The sequence below is a fragment of the Aythya marila genome (genome assembly GCF_965140915.1).
Source record: "Aythya marila genome assembly, chromosome: 3".
Taxonomy (NCBI): Eukaryota; Metazoa; Chordata; class Aves; order Anseriformes; family Anatidae; genus Aythya; species Aythya marila.
In genome coordinates this window covers 13,514,094-13,538,631 of record NC_139044.1, presented here as the reverse complement: position 1 = coordinate 13,538,631, position 24,538 = coordinate 13,514,094, and the positions used below count along the sequence as shown (strand labels likewise).

The 24,538-nt window shown below is 43.5% G+C and overlaps 1 protein-coding gene across 2 annotated transcripts in view; it reads left to right on the top strand.

The window, feature by feature from the left end:
- Positions 1-24,538, top strand: part of SYNDIG1 (synapse differentiation inducing 1) — a 68,943-nt gene that overhangs the window by 20,256 nt on the left and 24,149 nt on the right. For both annotated transcript variants that reach the window (XR_014317113.1, XM_082755942.1), the window contains exon 3: positions 3,672-3,809. Coding sequence is in view for 1 of the 2 variants with exons in the window: in XM_082755942.1 (XP_082612068.1) it covers positions 3,672-3,809 (138 nt within the window). In the remaining variant the exon portion in view is untranslated. The remainder of the gene's footprint in view (positions 1-3,671; positions 3,810-24,538) is intronic.

The window sequence follows — 24,538 nt, the reverse complement described above, 5'->3', positions numbered from 1 at the left end:
ACAAGTGAAGTTGGCCTTTTCACCTTCTTCCTGGGTGAAAGATTTCCTGCGGCATGATGCACATGGATTTTTCATTCTGATTTTTTTTGATTCTGAATGCCTTGCTCTGTGCCGGGTGATTTCTGCTCCCAAATCTGATGGATTGATTGATTTCTGCTCCTGGTCGTTTGGGAAATGCCAAAAGCAGCCCCCTTGAATGTAGAGCTCAAGGTTTCCCATCAGCTTATCCAGCACCCAAATTCCAGCTCTGCAAAATCCCACAGGTTCTGTGTCTGGGAAGTAGATACCTCCCTTCTCCCAACAAGGTTTATTTCTCCTACTCATCCTTCGTTACATTCAGTTTCTGTAACAATTCAATATATGCCCTGCCCACATCACTTATGCCTAATGAAGTGTAGGGCTGCAGAGGTGTGCACCATTTAGAAACGTGGGCATAAGAGAGAGTCAAAGAGCTGGTGTGGGGGAGTCCCATCTGGAGGAAAGGAAAGGAAAAGAAAGGAGAGGAGAAAAAGAGCTGCTTTCCTTCTTTGTCATTCTGTGTCATGCTGTGCTTTCTTCAGAATTTCATGTCCTGGGGAGATGTCCTCTGGGGCCTGTTCTGTTAACTCCAATATTGCCTGAGCTCTTGAAATCACCTCCTTCTCCAAACAACCATGGAAATGCTTGTGGATAAACTGAAGCAGGAGACTGCTTTATCCTGTGCTGTCTTTTCAGCTAAACTCCAAGTGTGTTGGCAAGGGACACACAGCGACAGTCAGGATGAGGAGGGTTGGTGTCATTGTAATAACTGTTTTTGCTACAAAGGATCCACTGAAAGCAGGAAGTCCCTACTGTGCGCTCAGCAACCTCAGAGATCGTTTGTCATTTCTGCTACAGGGCTGTTTGCACAGGTATTTGTTTGCACAGCAGCATCTTGCATGGGCTGCAGAGAGCAGCTCCTTTGGCAAGGGGAGTGACTGTGGACCTTGCTGAGATTACACACAAAGACATAAAGATGTGTCTCCAAGACAAAGTCTGACTTCAGGTGGAAAGATGCTGCCTTCTGGAAATATTCTCTGTGTGTCATGGTTAAAATTTGTTGCTCAGTTGCAACGTAAGCTGCTGGAACTGGATGTTAGGTCTGAAGAGGAGTGAATCCCTCAAAATCCTGGAGACCATCAGCTGTTGCTGCTATTGCTTGATGATCCATGATCATCTTGTCCCTTGTAACTTACTGCATTGCAGCTGCATTAGGATGTATTTTACTCTGTTCCCATCCCAAGGTTTTTGTAGCATCATGAAGACATTGATGTCTTTTGATTGAGGAGCTTTGTTCAAAGAAGATAACTCGGTCATGTCTTTATCACCTCAGTAATAAGCCTGGAGTTACTGGGAGTTGCCACGAGAGTAGCTATTAGGGATCTCTTCACTACTGATGAACAGAACATCACCTCAAGCAAGAAAGGAATGCTCTTTGCCAAGTACTTTTTTTTCTTTTGGTTACACAAGTTCTAATTTCATTGCTTACTCTTTGGCTGTAGTATGCATTAGTAGTAGAACTGTAGCAAGAAAAAAAAATAATAGTTTGATATTCAGATTGCTTATTCTCATCTAGGCCAACATTAAATAAAGAAAAACTTGTCTGTGCTGTTTTGCTCACCACCCAAGCTTTAAAAATTAATTAGTTATGTTATTCTCTAGCTTCTGCAAGAGTTAAAAGCTTTCAGTCAGATTAGTGTGATTAGGATGTAGTAAGTACTATGTAAGTTTATAAAGAGGCTGTTAAACATGAAAGGCGCAATGCTGTGGACAAGAATATTCCTGATTATGCAGGATTAGTCAGTTAACCCAAAGCGATTATAACTGGTGACAGAAATTCTGATTTCTCAGCAACTCTAGTATCCAGCACATCAGCATCAGTGTGCAGCCCTTGTGAAATCATGACCAAGTGAAGACAGCCAGCCAGATTGTCAAAAGCTTCCCCATGTTAAAAATGTTTCTAGATAGGAAAGATGTCTAGATAACCTCAGGCCTGGGTGTTGGTGGGGGAGCACATTATAAGAGAAAAATAGAACATTAGGCAGGAATGCTTGCTTGGAGGAAAAAGTGTTTATCCAGAAGTGATAAGAGATACTTTTTCTCTTTTGTTGTTGGATTTTATTTACTTATTTATGTATTAGAGCCCTACTAATTCCTACCTAGGTTATATTCTCTGATCAGAATTGTTGTTACCTTTGGTGAATGACAGTCAGATCATCTATTCCGATATAAATACTACAGGGACTTCACCCATCAAAACAGCATTCATAGCACAAATCTACAGTTCAATTAGTACATTTCTATAGTGACTTCATCTTTCCCAACAAGAGTTTTCATGTTAGCATAATTAAGAAAACTTCTGCTATTATCCTCTTGCAGTCTAACAGCCACATCTCAAGTTTGCATGGAAACTGTCTAACATGTCATGATTTCACCACCCTGAGAATGCTTTCTAAAAAGCAGCAAAACTGATAATTTTATGGTTCATCATTTGATCAAAGTTATCTAGAGACTCTTAGCCACATTTCATCTCGATCTACAACAAAAGGCAATTTGAAATACCAGACAGGTAGTCTCCACAGATACAATATCAGCACACTACTCAGCCAACAACTGGGTAATCAAAAGCATTTTCCATTTTATCTTCCCTGTCATGAAATTCAGGTAAGAGCACTGTTTCAAGAGACAGTTTCAGCAATGATGTGGATTTTCTTCCTCCCCCTCCCTTCTCTTACTCTTGAAATGAAAGATTATTGATATTAAAAATGACTTACAAACCTTGTTGTGAAAATTGAAGCAGAAAGGTAAGTAACCAAGCTCAAAAGCTGCACAACAGCATCATCAGCTGTCCCTTCAGAACTAGGACTTTATTGAGTTTGGGCCAAGTAGAGCTTTGCCATTTCTGCTAGGTTATCAAGGCTCCCATAACAGGCTGGGGTGTCCCACAGCGAGTTGTTTTGCACATGCAGGTGTTCCTGTGCACCGCAGTCTCAGAGCATGGGAACATGTCCCTCCCACAGCCCAGGCCTCTCTGGTCTGTGGTCAGTGTTTGCCAGCAATTCCCCTGAAAGTGGTCTGTCCATCTTAGCAAGCAATGGGTCAGGTCACCTGTCTGGTTCCCAAAGGAGTTGGCTCAGGAAGTAAATGCTTTCTCTGATGCTAAGTCTTTCAAATATCATTAGCCTGACTGTATTTTCTGTGTCCTTCTTAATTGTGGCTCACTAGTATTTAGAAACTTACACCATTGCATATGGTTTCATTTTCGTCTTGGACACTTAGCAGTCTGTTCCAGAGTTTCTAAGTTATAACTCACTGGTGGAAGAATATCAATTCATCATTCATTTTGGCTAAAATGTCAGGCACAGGACCCAGGCACATGAGGACAAGTTTCTAAATATGACATCTGTCTTTCAGTGTCTTTCTTTCAGTCAGGTTCTGCACAGCATTTCTCCTACAGTCAGTAAAGAAAAAGCAACCCCAGAAGATTGTTTTAGAAGATTTTCAGCCACCTCATTTCAGACTGGAGGTGCTCCCAGGGTGACTTAATACATTGTGGGACCATTCTTGCACCAAAACTGTAACTCCAGAGTTACAGTTCCTAAAAACACTACCTTAACAGCACTTCTACATTTCTCTCTCCCTTGCTATTCCAGAGTGATTACTCAAGTGACACTGAAAGTGAAGACAATTTCCTGATGATGCCGCCAAGAGATCATCTCGGCCTCACTGTGTTCTCCATGCTCTGCTGTTTCTGGCCACTGGGAATTGCTGCCTTTTACCTGTCTCATGAGGTAATGCTAAAACATATCCTGCTAATTATTAATTTTGCATCCACAAAGTAGCTATTATCTCACACTGGCAAGGAAAGTTCACCAAGACACACATGTGGTCATGACAGCCTCTCAGGGTGGTGGGAGGTGGTTAAACAGAGTCGTGTGTATGCGTGAAACACTGTTCTCCACCTTACTATGTCTCTGTGGTGATAGTGGTAGTCTTGGGAGATATTTTAGTGAGCAAGGGATCTACAAAATATTCTAGGTTTTCATTGACAATGGTCAGGTTCAATGTCAGTTTATACAATGTACAGCTAGGGATTTTCTCTGCACCAAAATTTTGAGTGGAAAACACCCCTGCTATATCAAATGTTCAGATTTCCCATTGTGTAAAATAATTTAATAGTTCCTAAGCTGGTCATCTGGAAAAGAAAAACAGGAGTAGAAATTCATTTCTGTTCTACAGAAGCAGATTTGCTTTCCAGGAAAGAATTTCCTTTCCCAATGAAAAATTGCCCAGTCTGTTCTTTTTGTCCAATATTAATATAGAAGTATTTTTTACCAGAGGAGCGATGGTGTTTTGGTTTGTTTCCTTCCTGTGACAGGCTTGCTGTTTCCAGCCTGTGCCTAACAACCACCTAATGCCCCATCATTTGTTTCGACAACTATGTCTTCAGAAGTGCCTGCAGAGTAATTATTGAGTTTCCCAGCAGGGCAGAAAATGTAACATGACAGAAAGTCACACTAAAAGTCTCATCAGTGACTGCAAGGAAACATTCACTTATATTTCTATCTGCTGGTGGTAGCAGTGCCTGTTGGAAGCTACACTGTGCTCTGCAGCACCAAAATTATTCACCCTCTTGCCTGCCTTTCTTATCTGCCTGCTCTAAACATCTACCAGCATGGCGTATATGTCAAACCAGAACAGGCACTTCAGATCTGAAGAATCCTGCCCTTTAATATCAAATAAAGAGACACGGCATGAATGTTTTGTTATTCTTTTTATTATTTGTTTCTGTTTGTTTAAATTTAAATGTTCTATCATTGAGCTTTGAAGCCTCTGAGACAATTAAGTTTGTCCAGTGGAAAATAACAAGTTTCCTTGTCTGAGTACTATTGATTTCTCAAGTTTGGATCAAGGAATTTGTCTGATGATAATGACAGCACAAAGTAAGGAACTGGGAGGAAGCCACATGCACTTTAGTACTTGGACAAGGCAGGATTTTTTACCAAAGCTGCAGCAAAGGAAGGGTTCTGAGTATGGCATCACTGGCACTGTATTTGCACTGTGTTGGGGAAAACAGTGCATTCATTAATTTCCTGCAGTAGCTTTCCTTTGGGAGGCCTGAGGACTGCTAGCTGGATTTATCCAAACAGTGAAAGCCCAGAGCAGCCCAATAAATGCAAAACAAACAACATAATAAAGTACTAAAAAGCAGCATGGCTGAGAAGCTAATGTGCTGAGAGCCAGTATACGAAGGACAAGACATCATAATAGCTGTGATCTGATCCCAGGGGCCTGCATGACCCCATAAAACCCTGATGCCTTGATAGCAGCATAAGCAAGGTGGGAAAGGTCTTATGAAGGCAGGGAAGAAAATGTATTTGGAAGAGGAGAGACTGCCTTTACAGTATGTTTTGATGGCCTCTTCCCAAGGGGGTGTTAGGACCAGGTATTTGCTGGTTTGAGCCTTGGAGCCTCCTGTGTCGGTGACTGAAGCACAGCGAAGTGTTAATGGATGTTTCAGAAACTGCTGGGCTTAATGATGGATGAGGATAGTTCTTTTCATTTAATTTCCTCCTTTAAAAAACAAGGTGAGAGGGCTGATGAAATGAGGTAGCATTCAGAATGATCTTTTATATGTGAGGTAGTAAAACATTATGTCCTGTTAGCATGTGGCTTCTATTTATGGAGATCTTTTAACTTGAACTCCTGAATAACATTTGAGCTCCCTTGTTAACAAGTAATGGCAGGCTAGCGTTCCCCATCCTTTGTTGAATGTCAGAACTGTACCTAGAGATCAAACTTGGTACTTGCATTCCAACCCTTTTTGAAGTTGCTCAAGCTCTTGACAATTTCACGTGTTCAAAAGTCTCCTGGGTAGTTCAACAAAAAGGCCCAGTCTGGGAAAAAGCTGTGGCACATAGGAACTGCAGGGTTGGAGGCTGCATTCTTTGTGCCAGGACTTGGCACTTGTGGCAAACATTATTTTTTTATAATAAAACTGGGCTCCTTTAGATGATCAATACATCTGCAGATCTAGGCCTGGTTTGCTAAAGATACATTTGCTCTGCAGATCAATTAAAAGGGACAGGTGCTCTCAGTTTAATCCCGCAGCACCCAGCAGTATATTTACGCTGCATACGTCTGTGTCACGGTGCAAAAGAATTGTACAGGGATCGGTGTCATAAAGTTTCACAGATGCTCTGTATGAACAGAAAGATTAATTTTCCCCACGCTCCATAAACGCAACTTGCTTCCGCCAGGAGCTATTTCCACTCTGTGTGGGACTGGAGGCTTTTGCCAACGTGCTGCTGACTTAAGGCTTCTTGAAAGCCATCTGCACTGAACAGTGCAGCTGTGCAGGGGCTGCCCGTGTGGTGGAACTAAAGATGTGCATTGGGTCTGGCTGAGCCAACAAGGAGGACAGCATAATCTCTTTGCATTCCCCTAAATCCTTCCTGCTGAACCTCCCTGCTACTGCCAATGTAAATTTTCATGGGCTGCTCATTCCTTGATTCTCCCGCAAGCAGCAGGAGCCAGGTGTCCGCTGGCTTTCTCAGGCTGACAAATGCCAGGACAGGTTTACTGGGATTTTCAGAAGCCATAGGCATGCACCTGAAAAATCCCACCAGACAATTTTCTGCATGCTTAGGTGCTTAAAGAGCCTCCAAACCCCAGCCCTGCTCTCCTTCATGGCAGCACGTGCGGTCTGGCAGGCAGCAGACTCCAATCCAAGCACACAAGAGCAATCGCTTCCCGTCTGCCATGGTTACTCTGTACGGCAATTAATTCCCCTGTGCAGTGATTGAGAACTGCATGGCTCCTTAATTATTCCCCAAATCCATGGATGGTTTGAATGGCACAGCTCAAAATATCATCGCTTGGATGCCTTTGCAGAAAAGAAGGGACTTGTGCACTTATCTCTTGCATTTGCGCTGGCACGAGGCATACAAGATAAGCCAAAAGAGCAGCTTGTCTTTCTTCACGATAACTTCTGGGCCATTTGGTTACATTCTATCCCATTTTCAGAGATAGAGGCTTTGAAAAAAAAAAGCCTCTTTTGACATGTTATTGTGGTTGCCAGGTAAAAGAAAGCGACAAGTGTCCATGTCCCCACTGGGAGGGAGAAGACAGTATGAACTTAAACTTTATCAAAGACCAGAGATCAGATGCTCAACATGCGTGAATGTATTTCACATTCTTTGTTTTTCTGCATCAGATTTTGACATTTAGCCACTGCTGAAAAGGACAGAAAAAAAACATCCAGGTGTTATCTGTTGAATATTCATTAGAAATCCAGCTCACAGACCCCATCTCAGCTAGAAAAAGCATGAGACAGGACAACAGCGTGACGCACCACACCACCAGACTTGCTTTGTGTGGGGCTGGAGCTCTCCCTTTCACAGCTGAGTCTCAAGTATTTGGAGGATAATGCCCCATGGCAGCAGAGCCCATGGGCGTGCAGATGATGTGCGTGGCCAGGGCACAGAGGAGACTGTGTTCAACAGGGCAAGTGTGCAGAAGGTCACTGCTGGCTGCCTTTGCTCCCTGCAGGCAGATGGCAGATTTGCTGGGCAGAGGATGATAGTGAATACTGAGCAGCACAACCTGTGCTAGCATTAAATAACATGGCTGCTGTTCTCAGCCCAGGTACAGAGAGAGGCTGGCTACCTGCTGAGATAGCCAGGAACATGTGGCACTGTGTGAAAGAGCTGGATCTCTTGTTCGTGGAAGTGCAGCTCTGAAATGGATGCCCCTGGCCTCAGGGTTGGGACATTTGGGTGACATCCCTTGGCTTTGCAAAAAGGCTGTCACATGGTTCAGCACATTCAAGGTTTGCAACTTTTGCTCATTTCAGAGAAGAGGAAAATCTAGTCCAGAGCAGAGAGGCAGAGTGTGCCCTGTGGCCCGTTGGTTCCCCAGGGGGCTGCCAGCAGCCAGCTCTGCCCCAGACCATGATAGGTGCCCTGAAGGGGGGTTCATTAACTAACAGCTCCCCTAATTCTCTGCTTTCCAGGCTGGAGTTGGCTTCCAGCCAGTGGTGAGAGTGTGGGTAGACTTATGCTGATTTGTCACTTCAGGGTAGACATCTCCTGAAGAGAGAGATGTTTGTGCATTCCCCCAAAAAATGGTCATTTAGTGTTGTGTGTCAGCACTTCTGATTTCATTGGGCTGTGGGTGAAGTCTCAGGCCAGGGAACTTTATCAGTGTCTCGTATAATTTCCTCTTCATTCCTCTTTGTCCCTTTGATCTTGTGGTCACATTTCCAAGTCACGAACTATAATTACAAAAAAGGGATTAGATTAATGAATGGCCTGATCGTTTCAGCCCTTAAGCTAATTTTAAATAATTGGAAAGGTAGCTCACACGTAACACTCCCAAGAGAGTTTAATTCATTATGGAGGTGTTTAATTACAAGGAAGTTTTGGGACAGCACAGACACCAACGTGAAATGCTTGAAGAGATTAGGAGTCTCTTTATTAACAAGAACATCCTGCACAATGGCAAACTTTGTCTGGGAATTGTTCATTGTCAGACTTTTATGCCTCACACATTATGCTGAGACAGCAGGAGCCAAGAGATGTATCAATAGAGTTCTGCTCCAAGGGTACAAAACATTATTCCCTCCTGGCATCCTCTTTTTGCCCTGCTGTTAATTTTTGTTGCTCATCTATCGGCTCATTATTTCACAGGCTTATGAGACAGTGAATATTGTTTCAGTGCAGAATAATGCACCTGCAACAGGTTACTTGTGCTCCTTCCACTAAACTTGGTGTGCCTGTGCTACCCACAAAATCAGAGGCATCTGGCGGAGGCATCTGAAGAGTAGGGTGATAGATCAACAGTTGATTTGGGGGTTCAGGCACCCTGACATGTAAGCAATTTCACAAAGTTTAAACAATATTTTAATTTAGGCAGAGGTGTTTTTTTTTATGTTTTTTTTCTTTTTTCTTTTTTTTTTTTTTTGGCATAGTAAGAGAGGATTTTTTTTAAGCATGGACAGGAAATTAGAATTACAGTGAGGGGCCTTTGTTAGTAAACTGCTTGTGTCCCAGCTAAATACTTGTTTTTCACACTTGCAAATATAGACTGTCCAGAAAGAATTACATTATAAGAGACAACACAGAGGTAGATACTTCCTGTCCAAGGGCAAGCAGAGGGAACATGATTCTGCATGCCTCCAGGAGAGTAGGGAGTTGTCCATGCTGCTGTGGAGTGGCAGTCAACCATCTCCCCCTGGAAGACAAAGCACCATCCTCCACCCCTGCAAAGCCCTGAGAAATGAAACCTGATGCATTTATGGATGACATAATCTCTTCTGGGCACCTCAGAGAGGTTTTTGAAATGCCCTTGTGTAGCATTTGCGTCTTTATTTATTTATTTGTTGCAACCTCTGGTGCTGCTGGAGCCAAGAAGGAGCTCCTTCACTGGTGTCAGCGCTCACAGCTCTGTAAGTTAATGGTGCTGTGTCAGTCAGCTCCCACAGGGATTAGTGCTTCAGTGCCCTGCTTTTCCAAGTGAAGGAAAATGCAGAATTGTTACCAGCAGGCCCTTCAATGCTTTCTTTGAACAGTTTCATCCTAGTACGCCCCCTGCTGAAAAAGGCGTGAGAAAAGAAGAGACCCATTGCAGATCTGGGAGTGGAGCACAGACCTCTTCCCCCCTCCTTGTTGGCTATTCCACTATCTGCTTGACAACCATCAGTTGTCAAGAAAGTCAAAAATCTTTAGATGCTGCTTCAATGGCTGTATCAGGAGCCCAGTGATGTGATGAACATCCTCACATCCAAGGTGGCAAATTATGTCCTTTGAATTCTCCCATGGCAAGAAGAGTGCTGTTTATATAACAGAACTTCCTTTCATCTCACACCGTGACAGTACCCTTTTCCAAAACCAAAACAAAAGAAGGCATGTACATTTGAAGTTTAATATATGCAAAGGTAAAATGAATAGATGTTTTCAACAGCAAAGATTAAGGTTAAACTTTTATCAGTTTGCAGAATGTTCAAGTATTCTTTTTCTTCTTGGAGATCAACACTATGTACTCAGGGCTACCTTCTAATCTTGGATATACACCTCACCATCTTTCAGTAGCTGTTTTGGTGAGTGCTACTGAATTACTACTTTGTTTGGATGCACAACAAAGTGAAATGATCACTTCTGATTACAATCTACATATCTATTTCAAAGGAGCTGCAGAAAAACTCTTTGAAGGGAAGATATGAATGTAATGATCTAGGCATCCAAAGATGCCTGCCAGACAATCACAACTGGTCATTGATTTAACTGAATTCCCATCAGCAGAAAAGAAATAAAGTTTTTATGGGTATTTTGAAATAAGCCACAGGAACCAGCTGAAAAGGAAGGGATGAGGACCTACCAGCAGCTGTGTAGTTTGTATTGAAAACTGCATCCTGCCTTCCCACAACTAATGTCTATGCTCTTCAGCCTAAAATACACACTGGATTACCTGTTGTATCAAAATATTGGAACAGATGAGTCTCAGAACCCACTGCAAGGCAGAACCTGAGACAGGAATGTGGCTGTTTTATAAATGAACGTGTTAGCTGAGGAAGGAAGGGAGAAGGCTCTCTGTGGCTTCCATGTTTTCAAATGTTGTGCCTGAGCAGCATGCATCACTGGTGATTATGCTCTGAAGTTTTCCTGCAGAGCAAATAGTTGTTATGACCATCCCGACAGTGATCCTATGGACTTTCCAACTGACTGCAAGGGTTTCTTCACGTGAAAATTAAAAGATAAAAAATGAATTGTGTTATGAGAGCCTTGTAGGTCCCTCTGGTAGAAGGCAACACAGTAAAAAAACAGGCTTCTACTGCTAGTGGTGGTGTCCACAGGGACCAACAAGACCAACAAGAAATAAAGACATCCCATTAAATTAAATGGAGAGATTGCATTTGGTTCCCATGATCCTGGACAAAATACTGAGCCAAGCAGGAACAGCTTCCATGAGGCAGCTGCTAGAAATTCAGGCTGCCTGAGGCATACAGATAGGTGCTCTCCTGCTTCGAGAGTTCTTACATTGATCTATAGGCGCCTTGGCATTGCCTCTTACCAGTCCCTGTGGTCTCCTGCTTCCAGCCCTTGTTTCGTTTGTGTTCATAAAGTGGTTGAAATCTTTCACTGAGAAGTGAAAGATTAGTTCATTATCTAATATTATTGCATTGTTTGCAAACACTCTTTCCTAATCTAAATAACAGCATTTGCCGGATGCTTTGCCTCCAGCTGTACCCACGGAGGTAGGCAGGACATTAAAATGCACCTATCAAGGCACATGATCTTAATGTACTGTTGGTAATAAAACTAATGTAGTATTTTATGTGCTCAGGGGAAAAAACACCAACTTTTTTTCTGTTGTGAAAATCTTTCTTTTCCCTTCCCCCATGCCAGTGTAGTATTAAAACGCGTTCATTATGGGGAGTGATGAGCAATGAATTATGAATGACATTTCTACATCTTGACATTTATTGTATTACTTCCATGAAGTGTGAAAGATTCATGGCTGCTTGGGTGAATGGAAGTCCTTGCTTGTTCATAGAGGAACTCAGCTTCCTCCAAAAGGAGAGGAGAGGCCAAAGATGAAAGAAGAGACCATGGCATGGAGCAACTGACAATCCCTGCTTCACCACGTTCCTCATCCTGCTTTCCTTGGAGTGAATGCTTTGTTGTTATGAAGTCCACGGGAAGGAATGAAACTCAGAACAGTTGTTATCCAAAATTCCCAGGCCTTTATGAATGGATGGCCAAAGGAGAATAAGCAATGGTGTTATGCCATACAGATACATAGACTTACTTATGTCATGGCCTCTCTGAGCTGCTCTCCAGATATAAAAGGCACCAGGTAGTAATAGCATGGTAGGAGTAGGAGAGGCCAAACCTTTTGTTTCCAGGGCTCTTCAGGGAACCACTCTGGAAGAGATTTCATTTTTCTTTCTCAATCATCTCATGGGGATCTCTGGAAGAAATCATGTTCCCTCTCAAAAGCTGGTGGAGAATTCCCTCCCCGTGGTTCAGAGCCTTGCAGTTGCTCCCAGCACTTCCCTTTCCTTGTGTCGATAATGGCAGACAGTAAATTCAAAATCCTCCTAGGTGTGATACGCCAGAAAATGGGATTTTGTGTCCCCAGACACATGGGCCTTTGGACTAATTTAAATAGTAATCATCCCAGCCTGGGATTTCTGGATTTCATTCAAGACACCACACTCGATAATTTTGCTGAATGTGTCCTCATTTCTTGACCTTGTAGCACAGATGGCATTGTTCTAAGCAGGTTTCTACAGCCTACAACTAATTAAGCAATTAATTAGGAGCTTGCACTTACACAGGAGCTATTGTAAAGCAATAACTTAAGTGACCTTATGGGACCTTGCTACAGCATTGATCCAAAGACTCTCCAAATTGTCTTTGCTAAGGTTTCACTGTATCTGCTTAGTCTTAATTTGAACCACAGCTGTGACAGATTGGACTGACCCTGAGCGTTGCTGGGCGCTTCCTGATGTGCCTTGAGGACGTCTCACCTGCATTTGAATGCTTTCCTTTAATGAAACTCATGAAGATCATCTTGGCCTGTGGCATGCAGTGTCTATTCCTAAACTGTGGTAGAAACAAATTTCTTGTTTCCCAGGGCTTTCAGAATTCCCCTGATTTAAATGGATATTTACATCACATGGGGATAGTTTCTTATTCTTACCGTATCTCACTTTGTTCTGTCAACACTTTAGTAATTTTCCCCTCATCAACCTTGTTTCAAGCCTTTAGATATTCTGATTCTAATTGTGTCATAGAAATGATGCCTAATGACTCTCTCCCCCATTTTTAATAACTTTTGTGTTGTATAATAACAACAAACCCATAATACAAACGTGTATGTCTGCTGATTGGAAAACAGATCATCTTGGAAGGTTTCAGTGCGTGTAAGCCCTCTGACTGCAAGAAGAATAAGAAGCATTTGTTCATATTCATTTTTTTTTTTTTTATTAACAGCTAGAAATTTCAAGGTATTTCAGGGCATTGCATCCAGCCTGAGGAATAGGTAATATTGTTTGTCTGTTTTTTGCTCATGAACTGCAAGTGGAGTTTTGTGTTCTCCACACGTTTCTTAAAGTTATTCAAGTGAAATATTGAAAATGGAGAAGAAGGAAGTGGCATTTAAGCAAAATTTAAGGTAATCTCAAAGAGCAACTTTTCACTGTAGCTTGGGTTGAAACCAAGAGTGTCTCAGTTCAGGGTTCCTGTATTCCTGTGCGAACATCAGACCCAGATCAGCCCTTGTTCCATACACACTACCTCTAAATGGGGCACCACATTGGCTCTGCTTCATTGAGGGAACTGAGGACTCAAGAGCAGAAAGACCTTCATCATGGAAAAGTAACAGTAGCATTCCTGCTTCTCCTGACAATGCAGCTCTCTGTGGGTGATGCCTGTTCTGTCTCTAGCACCCTTTGCATCCATAACCACCAGGCAACCATGACACCTGATATTTGGGCAGATCACGCTGCCAGTGCACTGGGAAAGAACAGTACAGAGAAGTACAAAAGAGAGTACAAAAGGAGAGGAATCTACATGGTGCCTGTTGGAAGGGCACCGTGACCGAGGTGCTCTGGCCATTGCACAACCTCTCTCCTCCTGTCTTGCCAACTGTGCAGTCAGCCTCTGCACACCTTGGTGTTGATCTCTGTGTCCCTTGCGCCCAGTGCTCCTTTAGCAGGAAATTTCCCATTTACTGTGGCCTGGGATGAATGAATGAGCCAATCTTCAAAACCCATTAGGGATTAATTACAAGCAGAAATTATACTGCTTTAATTAAAGCAGTGCACTTCAGGCAGCCCACCCCTGTAATACAGGCTTAGCATCAATACCCTTTATTCCAGGAAATATCTTCTCAGATATATGAGAATATATAGAAAGGAGTAATCTGTCCAGCAGAAAGCACACTCTATTACATGTAGCTTGAAAGACAAAGCAGCATCCTGCTGGATGCAGTCATACCGCTGCTGTCTGTAGGTGGAACTTAGGTTCCTCGTGTGCTGTCCTGGACGTTGCTGGGGTGACGGGTGAGAATCACATAAATTACAGTGCTTGAAGAGCTGAAACGGGGACACCGGAGTGTAGCTGTGTCAGAGGAGAGATAAATCTGCCTTTCATGACATATTGCACACAGGAAGGTGTTTTTCTCAGAGGAAGTGAACAGAGCAACCCTGTGGAGCTGAGCAGCCCCACGAGGAGCAGGCATGAAGGGCACATCAATGGAAGTGTGCTGAGACTGGGGCTTATCCTTTTGTGCCAGGAAATTTCCTTTCCTTTAAAACCCAGAGAGTCACAAGAACATGGATCACATTGGAAGCCAGTGGGATTCAAGCTGCTGTTCTTTATCAGCATTGAAAAAGCAGTCATATTCATTAGCTTCTTCACAGACAGAAAGGTTCAAAAGCAAAACCTCTGCAGGTGAAGGATTTTTGTCCTCTGTGGTCACCTGGCACTTTGGAGAGGTTTCCTGAGAAAGGAGGGAGGAAAGAGCCTCCCAGTGGTGTGGTGTTCAGTGGGGAAGGTTTATGCACAGCAAAGGCAACTGAGGCATTCAACCTGGTTCCAAAAGTCCAAGGTAGTTCTTCCAAAAGCTGGGTGGAAGAAGAAAGAGTGGTAGTGGCCAGGCTTACAGGGACTTGAGAAATGCTTGCTTCCCATAGAGGCTTGTCCCTGTCCAGCTCAGGGTGCTGCTAGCCTACTGTCCTGGCTCCAGCAGCGGGCAAAGAAGATGTCCAAGGAAGAAGTTAAGGCTAAAGAAAAAAAAAAAAAATCTTTACTTTTTCTTAAACATAAGTCATATACACGATGTTTCTTAACAGATGGCAAAATGGATGTTTTCCACATGGAGAGTTAGCAGGATATGGAAAACCAGCTAGGCAGAGTGATTCAGCCACTGCCAGACAAGCCTGCTGGTTCAGCTGAGTGGCTGTGCTCAGCCACATCATCTCAGGACACTTTCATTCTGTGGAATGGGAACCGCTTTTCCAATGAGTCCTGTGGTGTCTTCTTGAGACCACAGGGAGAGGGGGGACCTGAGTGGGGGCACTACCAGGGCGATGGCATTGGCTTTCCTCTCGTAAGGTCAGCCAGCTGATGCTGTGCAATAGCATCTCCCCAAGGAGCAAGAACTTTCCTGCTTACTCCCCTGCCCACACATAGGGGTACCCATTACAGTCAAAAGTGAGAATTGTATCTTTAGATGTTAAAAATGCTGCTCTTTGGCAGGAAACAAAGAAAATATTAAGAAATTAAAAAAAAAAGGGGGGGGGGCTGTCAAGATCTGAACACCTCTCAACACTTCAGATCATGCCTGGGGCTCCAGTATGAGCTAGGGAGCTTCTGTTTTGCTTTTGAAATGGGATACGTGTGAAGATTGTGTTGACTAGCTGATTGCCACAACATGATTTCGGGGAAATAGCTGCTTCTCCTCATTTTGGGAAGTCAGCCAAACCTGAACAATATTACAGTGATCCATGTCACAGTGAAACCTGGAGCAGAGATACTTGTACATTCACTGTTTTGTTGCAGAGCCCTGTTATTATTGCAAAACTTTTTTTTTTTTTTTTTTTTTTTTTCCCCTGTACCAGCTCCCTTGCTGATTTGAGGCTTTAATGTTTTTGTGACCACAAAGGAAACAGCATGTTTGAAAATGATTTGATAAGGCCAAAATAATTTACCTCCTACCAAGTGTGACATATTTCGGCAATTGCTAATTAAGCTGAGAGATTGCTGTCATAGCTCAGTGCAAAGGAAAATCACAACCTCTGTGAAATCTCTTTGGCAGAACATGCATCATCTGCTATCTCCACTATGAGCACAGGGTGGTGACAGTATTATCAGCATAAAATCACCCTTCCAGGATGTTCAATATCTCTACCAACCCATACCTTCCCAACCTGGAGTCTTCATCATATGTGGCTGCAGTTATTAGCAAAGCAAATAAGATCATTATTCCTAGCAACTGCACAATGAGGATGAAGGATAAAATGTAGAAATGACACTGTTTGTAAACCCTGTTCAGGTCTTTCTGGGGCAGCCAGTTTGGGGATACCAGGGCTTCCATTTTAAGGTGACCAGATGGGGCAGGGTATTATACTAATCTCAGAACTGATAATAACCTCAAACCAATGTCATAAGCATAGGTAAATCTCAGGACAAAACTACGATAGGCAATATAACACCAGTTTTTCACACATTTCCATTCATCCCATGAAAATCATTTCTCAGCAATGTTCTTTGCTCAGAGGTGTCAGGGAGCAGCGAAATGAGGGTTGTTCCACCAGAGAAGGGGAGCTGGTGGCCAGGGGTGACAATCAGACAGAGCAGTGTCCTCATTATCACAAGGAGCAGTCCCACAGGACTTGACTGCAGAGCCCATTGCTGCACTGAAAGCCTTGACAACAGCTACCTTGCAGAAACTGGAGCATGAGGAGCATATTTGAGCATGAGGTCTCCTGGAGATGTATATCACAATCCCCTGAGATCTGGGAAGGTGTTCCTGTGTGGAAGTAGTTTAGACAAGGCGAGATGTAATGTCTGGACTTCTACAAGATGATACATAAGACCTGAAACCTCCTTGACCATAAATAGTTCAGAAGAGATATTCAGCAGTAGGAGCAAATGCCATCCACTCCTTGTAAAAAAAATATACCTGCTTGCTATATTGCTATTTTGGCAAGTCCTCATACTTCATTGTGGTGACAGAGGTAGATTAAAATGGCATTTTGTAGAGTTTGCTGTCTAGTATCTGGATTTTATTTCGAGCCTGTGCTCTTGAAGCCCTGAAAAAAACCTGCTCTTTCAGCTTGAGTGGGAGAGTTTGTGGTCAAAAGCCTGGATGAGGTTGGAACAAGGAATGAAACAACCAAATGACTGCTGGAAGGGTCTGAAGGGCGTTGATGTGCATGGTGCAAAGCAACAAGGAAAAGGGAGACTTCTCTAAGCTGGAAAAGGAAAATCTGGTCACGTGTGGGGAAAGGATTTCTGTCCACTTTGATTAGAAAGGTCTGCAACACAGGGATAGCATTGAGCCTAGGCAAGATGCAATGTTTAAGTAAGACATCTCTGGGGTTGGTTTTACACCCCTGCAGTTACAGAAACAAATATCTGCTTATATGTATATGTAGTAATCCCTATTTATTCTCCGTACCATGTGCATAGCAGAACTATGGAGTCTTAACCTTGGGAGACAAGCAGAGAAGAGAAATCAAAGCAGCAACCCTGATGTGATCTGAGAAGCTCTTTTCTCACTGCCAGCATTTTAATCACTCTGAAATGGGCAAGTCAACTCATGCAACCTGTGCTTGCATCAGGAGACTCCACCCCCTCTCTCCTTACATAGTCTCAGGAGTTGCTGAGCTGTCAGGATTGAAGAGGTAGGCTTCCAGGGGGCTGTGAATTACTCTCCAATACCCCTGTACCACCACAGCAAACATCACAGATGAAACTGCAGCCCATAGCTGGTTACCTTCTCCTGTTGCTGTGTCTTTGTCTCAAACCACTTGTTGTAGCCAGGCATCGCTTCAACCAACAGCAGAGCACAGAAGATGGGCAGTGCTCCTCCTTCCTTCAGTCTGGCAAGTTTTGATTCTCCTTTTCTGCAGCAAAGAGCTGGAGCAGGGTTAGGAGAGCAGGCTGTGTTGGGGCAAAGGGCTCCTGTGCTCCAAGGCAGGGGGAAATGGAGAGAGGCATGTGCTGGTAGTGAATGAGCCCTATCTGTATTAGGCTCATGAATGACATGGTGTCCTTGAACCAGCTCAGGACACTTTGAAGGTGAATGCCACTTCATGTGACATTATGTGTCACTGAGAATTTCATCATGCAGCAAAGTCCTCTGAGGAAAATCCCCAATTCTCACCTTAAAATGAAGTCGGCTACATGAAGCAGTGCTCTGAAAGGCACGAACAGCAATGCCAAGAGGATTTCACCAGGGCATTTTAGCCAGCCCAGCAGGACAGGATGTTCAACTGAGCAGCCAGAACAAAAAATGCTGCTAAAGGCTGCAGTTAAATATTTCAGTTGCTGTTTGGATGTACGTACAGCTGAGACATTGCTGATTCGTTTGTGATGCCTGAAATTCTATTACTTCTTCAAAGGCCAAATTGCTCTGCTGTGCGTATATAAGAGAAAGCCTCCTGCTTTTCTCTAGTGAATTGATTTAGGAGAGAAGGGAAACATATTTTGGAAAAAGCAAGTTAAAGATTTTTTGTTAATGATAAGTGGCTGAACGTAATTCGGTTTATTGCTAATTTCAAAGAAAGGAAACAGAACCATGATGTCATGTCTTTTAGCTCCATTCAAACATTTCATCTCCCCTTTCTTTCTGACTGAAATGACTCATAAAATCATAGACATTAGGCATGGCAAAGACCTTTAAGTTCATCTTGCCCATCTGTCTGCCACCACCAGGTTGTTATTTAGAACGGTAAACAAGAAAACCATGTTAGAGACAGACACAATGTTCTCTCAAAGAATGGGAAGGAGTAAGATATTCCTCAGTCATTTGTGTGTATCACACTAGGTCTGAGAGCAGGGACCACGAAGTTAATGCCAATGTCCATGGGGCATCAAATGAGGCTGAAGCAGATCTTACCTTTTCAGCCCGAAAGAGCCTTTCCAAAGATAAAGAACTTGTTCCCACTCCTACCCATTTTTCCCTCTGTGTATTCTTGCTTACATCACTTCCCACAACTGCTTTGTCAAGTCTCTTTTGATGACTTAATTTGGGTTTAATGGTTTAATTTTCAGATCTACTTTTCAGATCTAGGTTTTTATGACCTACTGGTGGAAGTCACTGGGAACTATAACATGTCCTAGAGCACTCCTGGTGAGGGACACCTCAGGCTGAGCAGTCAAAAATATGTGTGCTAGAGAGAAAGGTGACTTGCTGGAAATCCAGAGCATGAGAGGCAGGCCTTGAAACAAAAGGTGGCAGAGGAGAACTGGTCTATTACTGCATCTCTGTGGAGAGCCTGGCATGGATGGACCCAGTTCCCTTCAGAGGAGGCTGAAGGATACTCTTCAAAACCCTGCCCTTCACTGCCTGCCTGTGAGGCAGGGACCATCTTTTGGAAATACAGGGTTGTGGCATACCAGCTCACTTCTGCGGCTCCTAAATGCAGCGCAACCAACTGATACCTTTATTAGTCAGCAGGTGCATTGTGCCAGAATGAAGACTAAGTTATCTGAGTCTATCCCAGGCTCTCCCAGCTTGGCAGAGTTGCCTGGCAAGGCAGGGTCCCCCCAGGGATGCGCTGACCTCTCTGATGAGCTGTCTGTCATGGGGATCTCCGTCAGAGCTCACTGCCTGTGAGCCCCTGCGAGGAAGGATCATTAACACCCAGCCTGCCCGCCTGCGGAAAAGGGTATCTGTCTACCTAGCAGTGAAGGATAGCCAAATCAACACCCAGTCAGACTCCATTAGCACAGCCCTCGGGAGGCAAATACCTCTTAACACAAAATTACGTGCCACTGATCATTTCACCAGCGAGGGCTCCCAATTGTTTTGCAAACCAGTTTTCCTCTAGTGAAGCTTCTTCAAACGGCATTGTTCACAGCAAGTGAACCTGCCTCCTCAGAGGCGAGCGTGAAGCAAAAAGCTGTCTGTGGGCAGATTCCCTGCAGCTGCTGCAAGAGGCACAAACATCCTCAGAACCACAAAATGCTACCTACTTGCTGGATGGCAGGCATTCCCATGCTGTGCTTTGCCTCTTCTGCAATTTCTTTCAATGTGCTGATGAGAAAATAGGAAAGAAATGGGCTGAAAGCCAATTTAGGACCCCCCAAAACTCAAGACTGGGTTACCATGACCTATCAGTCAAGGCTAACAATTGTCTTGACCCTCCCTGTATTTATCTTCTAGAATTTCTTAAGTGTCCTTATGTTGGGAAGGTCTGTGCCCAGAGATTCTCTGTCCTCTTCCTCCAGCTGTGCCCCATTGTCAGAAAGCCCCTTTCACTCTATCCCTCTCAAATCCCCTCAACTGCAAGGAAATTTCCAACCAGTAACAAATAACTGAATAGACATTATATGAACATTTGAGGTTCCTGCTCTCCAGGGCTTAGCTCTGCCTCCAGCTCCTAGGTACCTCCAGCAGGATACAAGAGAGGAACTTTGGGTGATAACTTAGCAGAGCTTTGATTACACAGCCCCTGTGGATCAGCTTTCATGCCAACACCTCTCCAACAAAAGGAGCTGCTGGCCCCTTAGCCAGCAGTGGCTGTCTAGTCTGGCTGAGCTGGGGGGTGCAACCCAAGCAAGGAAAAAATGCTTTCTGTTATCTCAGCCAGCAAAGACATGCCTGTGAAGGCAATAATGAGCCCCTGTTGGCTTTGACAGTGTTGATGATGCCGATGTTGGATCACCATGAGGGAACATTACATGCCTTTATATTTGTGATTTACATAGATTGCATTGTAGAGGTTTACAGTCTAATATATGCATTTGGTGCTCTGTTGGGAGCAGTAAAGAAGAAAATCACGTAATAAAGAGCCTTCTGGTCCTGACATAAAGTTCAGTATAATACGTATTATTATCTCTGCCTGTGCCAGCCCTCCCTTCTTGCTATTGCCTACATTTTCGATGTGTGGCAGTGTTACCAGATCCTGAGTGCCAGCTAAGACTGCTTGCTGCTGTAGAGCAGAGCAGAGAAAAAGTCTGGAGAGGAGGTCTCAAGGGAAAAATGAAGGAGTGGTCTCCAAGTATGTGAATGGCAGATGCAGACTAGGAGGGAGTAAACTCTTCTCCATGTCCACTCCAGGACAGTTAAAAAAAACTCAGCCCTAGATTGCAGTGAGGTTTGTCTGGATTAGACTACAGGAAAAACTTTCTAGTAGCTAAAAATAGGGAAAAGCTATATTACCTTACCTTGGTAGGGAATTGAGGACAGGTGAGATGAACCCTCAGGAATAGTTTTGTAACATTTATAGGCAGAGCTCGAGGTTTCAAAAAGATCATCATTGCTTTTGCTAAAACCCTCTCTTGATGCCAGTTTGATATACACTGGAACTGATCTATTGCCATGCCTCTGACCTGTACTCTGTAATTTCAGCATAGTTGAGGAAAAAAAAAGGCATAACAAAGTGTAATTTCACACACCAGCAACCTCTCTCAGTCTTGAATTAGTTTACTGGCTACCCAACAACTGATGTCTTTGCAGCCTTTTCTGATCATTTACAGATCTTAGTGGGCTACTACTTGCTCTTCTGTCAGGGTTGCCACTCAACTTAGCAAGCATACATGTAATGGCAGCACTCTTTTAAGCCACAGAGGCAGGTGGATGGGACTGAAAAGTAGCTCATTTTTTTCAAGGACCAAGGTAGAGTTTGCAGTAAAGACCTGAGGCCTTCCTCTTCCCACCAGTAGGTTCTCCATCAACTTGAGAAAAAAATAATTTTCCATCCTAAGAACTCTTTCCAGACTTCTTCAAAAATTCAGTGTGGGTTGAAATTCTGGCCCTAAACTTTCAATGCTTTACATGAAGAGATGGGAAATAGGTAGGTCAAATAACCAAAAAACAATTTGCAAACCTGGAGACCCAAATCTTCCCAAGTGTCAGTACTCTATTTGCCATAAAAATAAATAAATAAGTCATTTTATAAGTCAGGTTTCAGTTTTTACTTAATATTATGATACCAAAAAAAAAATAATGTTGAGCTCATGGACTGTTTGGATTTCACCTAATTTTCAATCTAAGTATAGAGGTTTTTGCCAGCATTCTGCTCAGAGAACAGGAAAATTTTCCACGTTTGCTTCACTGCAGCAGAGCCTGACTCCTCACAGGCCACTGGAAATGAAACTCATGTCTTCCTCACAGCTTTCTGCAGCCCAGAGACACTCTAGGCACTCTGCTCTCAGCTGGAGCTTCTTAATACACAGTGGGGATAAGTTATGTAATAACACAGACAGACAGCAAAATTAATTTCCTTTGTTCTTCAAAGGCTGTGCTGTGCTTACAGTGGAGAGTGTTTCCTAAAAAACTGCTGGACCCCCAAATTAGGAATGTTACACAGGAAAGAGGGAGTGATTGCAGTCTGATGCAGAAAAGGTACCATAATAGTATGACATTATTTCTGCTTGCTTCTTCTGTACTCTGCTTCTGAGGGATGGGACAGATCAAGCTGCTGGGATGGTTCCTTCTGAATTGTTCTTGTTATCAGTGAGCTGTTCTTTGTGCTGTCTGCACAGCCAGGCTTTTTTTGATTCCCTGGTTTTTGGCCATCACGTTCATCTCTGCAGGATAGTCTGTGTTTCCCTTCTTTCTTCAGCTTTTATATCCTTTGGCTGGTGAAGGTAATCTCACCAAACTGACAGGAGAGCTCTAGCATGTTTGAAACTTGCTCAGATTTCTGATATCATATGAGAGCTGCGTATGATGCACTATTTTGGCAGCTTTCCTAGAGGGTGAGCTAACTGGTTTTGCAGGATTGCTGACTTCAACACTGTGTATTTTGAGGCTAGCATTTACTTATTTGGTGCTTTATTGTATTAACCCCCTATACTCTGAAAATAAAAGATCAGTTTTGGTAAAGCAGGAGGAAAAGTGCTTGGTCATGAGGGTTTCTTAATGTTCGGTAAACCCATACTGCATGACTAAGAATAGTTATCAGTTCGTACCAGCAGGCTGTGTTGATATATTTATGGCCATCAAAAAGGGTTTGACAGCTAGTCTAAAAGCAGAGCAGGTTGTTTTATTCTTTTTTTAATCTCCCTGAAAAAAAAAAAAAATGTTCAAAAAGAACAAGAAAAAAATCTTTAGTGAGAATGCAGTAGGCAAAGCAAAACAATAAAAAACCCAGGTTTTCACCTAAAAGACTATATGTCTCCATACAGAAATAACATCCTGCCTTATACTCCTGCTCCTGAGTTGGCAGGACCCCATGGAGGTGTATCCCAGGATCTCCCTGGCAATGGGGCATCGTGGTGGGGAGGCAGTCCCAGTAGAGACACTGGACCCCAGAAGAGATGGAGACCTAGGGCAGGCAAACTGCAGCTCCATTGGAGCAGCACTGCAGTAGAGCATTGGAACTGAAGTGTTTGCCTCTTTTTTTGGCATTTTTTTTACACTTTCCTAGGAAAATCTTCACAGAGAACTGTTCTATCAAATTTCATATACAGGAAAACAAACATAAAACACTTTCAGGGGATTCCCAGCCAGACCCTGATGTTTACTTCTGTAAATCTAGGCTTCTGCTTTTCACGTTTACTGGTGAAGAAAGGTCTATGAAGAATTCCCCTTTGGGACCTGTATTTTATAGCAGTTGGGTCTATATATCCACACCAGCCAACAACTATTTCCTTCAATGTAACTTACTCACTCACAAGAGGAGAACTTTTACTGCATGCTCTGCTAGCAGTCACAGCTATTTCCATCACCCTCTTTTGCAAATTCTGCATTCTGCACATCCCCCTTTTGACGTGTTCCTCCTCTTCAGCCAGATCTTGCAAGCAAACAGCTGCTTTTGCAGCACCCCGATCTGGAACATTGCTTCAAATTACAGAAGGCAGATATGTTTATTAATATTTAAGATCTGTCAGTGACTATTTTAGCCAGGCTGATGTTTCTTCTGAGATCTTCACAGAAAAAAAGGAACTAACAAAACGAATAAAGGGGCTTGAGATCTTGAAGCCACTTCTGCCACATAGCAACCTTCCAAGAGCCTTCCTTGAAGATGGAGGCACCGCTAAGGGGAAAAAGCGTGTTGTCCTTACCCTGCCCTTCTACATTCCTAGGGCATCTGTTGTTTCCCACTACTGGAGACCAAGTATAGGAAGTCTTGTCTCTTTTGGTGTGTCTGTTTTTCATGTTACACAAGCTTGTAGTTTTTTTCTTGTTAAGAGCTCTTGAGGGGAGACCAGTACTGCTGATGGAGTAAGCAGTGACATTTAACTTTTTCACATCTCAAAGAGCCATCTCTCCTCCAAGCCTGGCGCCGGTAGAGAAGAGATTTCCAAGGATTCATATCTACACATATGAAGCAGGAGCACTACATTCAGTCCTCACGTGGGCTCTTGGGTACCAAAAAAAAAAGCACTCTGAACACAATCTGGGGTCTGTTTCATAAGACGCAACCACAGAATCAAGATTTCAGGAGGTGTCCTGTCCCTGGGCCACCTCAGGTCTTCCCTGCAGATGGCACATCTCTGTTGTACCAACCAGAGGTCTGGGGTGGTTGCTGAAGGGGAAGAGTCGGGACAACAGCCAGGAGAAAGAGCGAAGTTTGCCATGGTTGGTGTACCCACAGCCTCTGCCTCAGATTACTGATGGGAAGGATTGTTTGAAGCAAGACCCCCCAGCAGCGAGTGCTGGTGTCTTTGCAGCCATCTCAGGGAAAGCTCAGGGAAAGAGAGGGTGCAGACGCTGGGAGGTGGCTCAGATCAGGCTGCTGATGGCTGTGCGGCTTCCCCGCACAAGCGTGTTGCTAAGTTCCCCGCACAGCCCTGTGAGTGTGTCATTCTCTGTGTGGGCAGGTGTAAAAAAA